At 36.9% G+C, this 1,711-nt stretch overlaps 1 protein-coding gene across 1 annotated transcript; it reads right to left on the bottom strand.

Annotated features, from left to right (window-relative positions):
- Window positions 1-307: 307 nt before the first annotated feature.
- LOC114761043 (uncharacterized) lies at window positions 308-1,393 on the bottom strand. Its single transcript, XM_028950350.1, has 2 exons — window positions 1,032-1,393; window positions 308-938 (listed from the first exon to the last, which is right to left on the bottom strand). The coding sequence occupies exons 1-2, from the start codon at window positions 1,391-1,393 to the stop codon at window positions 308-310; spliced, it is 993 nt and encodes a 330-aa protein (XP_028806183.1).
- Window positions 1,394-1,711: the final 318 nt, after the last annotated feature.

Here is a 1,711-nt window from a genome sequence, read left to right as displayed (position 1 = left end):
TCTACCCAACTATCTCCTTAATCATGTATAAGAACCATGTCCAATCCTTAAGTGTCTCTCCCTTTACAATATCAATCGCAAAAGGTAACAATTCATTGTCAGCATCATAAGCAAAGGCCGAGAGTAACGTCCCCTTATACGGTCCACTTAAATGACATCCATCAATGTCCAGTACATGTCTAGCACCAGCTATAAAGCCTTCTATACAACACCCATATGCTATGAATGCACGCTCAAATGTGTTATTAGTATTACCCACCCATTTGGCCATAGTTTTGTTATCTGTTTCCTTCAACCGTTCACATATTCATGGAACAAGCATATAAGACTGGTCAGGCCTGCTATGTATGTCCTCTAAAGCTTTTTGCTTCGCCCTGTATGCTTGTTTATATGTCAACTTCACACCATAATCTCTTTCCAAACTCTTCCTTATATCATTTGGATGCCTATCTATGTGATCATTTACCTCATCAATGATGATTGATGATGTCAAGCTAGCTGAACCACAATGTTCCACACGAAAATTGTCTTGAGCATTATGAACATGATCATTTATGAATGTTGCCACACGTAAAAAGGGAGTAGTCTTTCTACCGACTCTTGCACTTATCCTCCACGGACAACCTTCAACACTACATTTCACATACAGTTTTCCCCGACAATTTTTCACATACTTGTACTCAAACTTGTTTGCAATACTGAACTTATGTACTTTCTTCTTGAAATCTTCTGCATTTGCAAAAGTCTGATTCCGTCCTAACAACAATTCCTTCCATTTCAAAGAATTCATCTCCGGCAAAGGTGTAGGTGCACTCACTACTCTGTATAGCAAGCTTACATTAGGTCTTTCACTGCCTCTAGAACTTGTACTTTCCAAAGCATTTCCCTCTAACGTAGGCTCATCACTTTGTTCTGACACTCCTACCATTCTTGAGATCCTGCATTTATAATTACCACTGCTGTTAAGAGATTTACTACAATATTACAACAATTATCAACTTTCATAACCACAAAAAAAATTTCTCACTTACCCTTCTGGATAACCCATTCCTTCCTCCACATTGTTATTACCTTTATGTGCTATATAAATATGTGCATCACGGTCATTATATTCAAATAGATTATCAACTTCACCATCATCTATAAGATCTACCAATACCCTCTCATCAAAACTCAAAGTGTATTTAATATCACAGCCATGACAATCTATGCTGAACCATTCTCCTATCATTGCCCTCAAATCTTCAAGTTTTGTACTCTCATTTATTACGTTTACTCTGACAGTCCCACCATAGTATTTAACTTCACCATCGCCATTTTCTATAAACTTCCCATCTACATGAAAATAACAAGCAAGTCTTCTTGAAGATGCTGATACAATGTTACAAGACATCACTATTTGCTAACCTGCAGCAAACAACATTAAATAAAAAAAATTAACTTTTGCGCGAATTAGTTTCCATCAACGTATGTGACATCTAAAACACACACACAAAGAGAAACTTTTCTTCTATTCACAATTTTATTATAGGGTTTCACAACTCCATTATTGATTTTAACAACGTTCACCACCTGAATGCAAACTTCACACCTACGCAATTGCTTGCCACTTTTTTGATTTCCGTTACGTCATTCGAAATAGTCAATATAAAGTATAAAACCTCATCTCCAACACACCCGTCCCCACCATTGTTCCATAAAACAGCCACAA

This window comes from Neltuma alba, unplaced genomic scaffold (assembly GCF_004799145.2).
Source record: "Neltuma alba isolate B1F8T4 unplaced genomic scaffold, ASM479914v2 tig00011067_pilon, whole genome shotgun sequence".
Classification (NCBI taxonomy): domain Eukaryota; kingdom Viridiplantae; phylum Streptophyta; class Magnoliopsida; order Fabales; family Fabaceae; genus Neltuma; species Neltuma alba.
The sequence above is the reverse complement of the archived record's forward strand: the minus strand, read 5'-3'. Positions and strand labels throughout refer to the sequence as shown.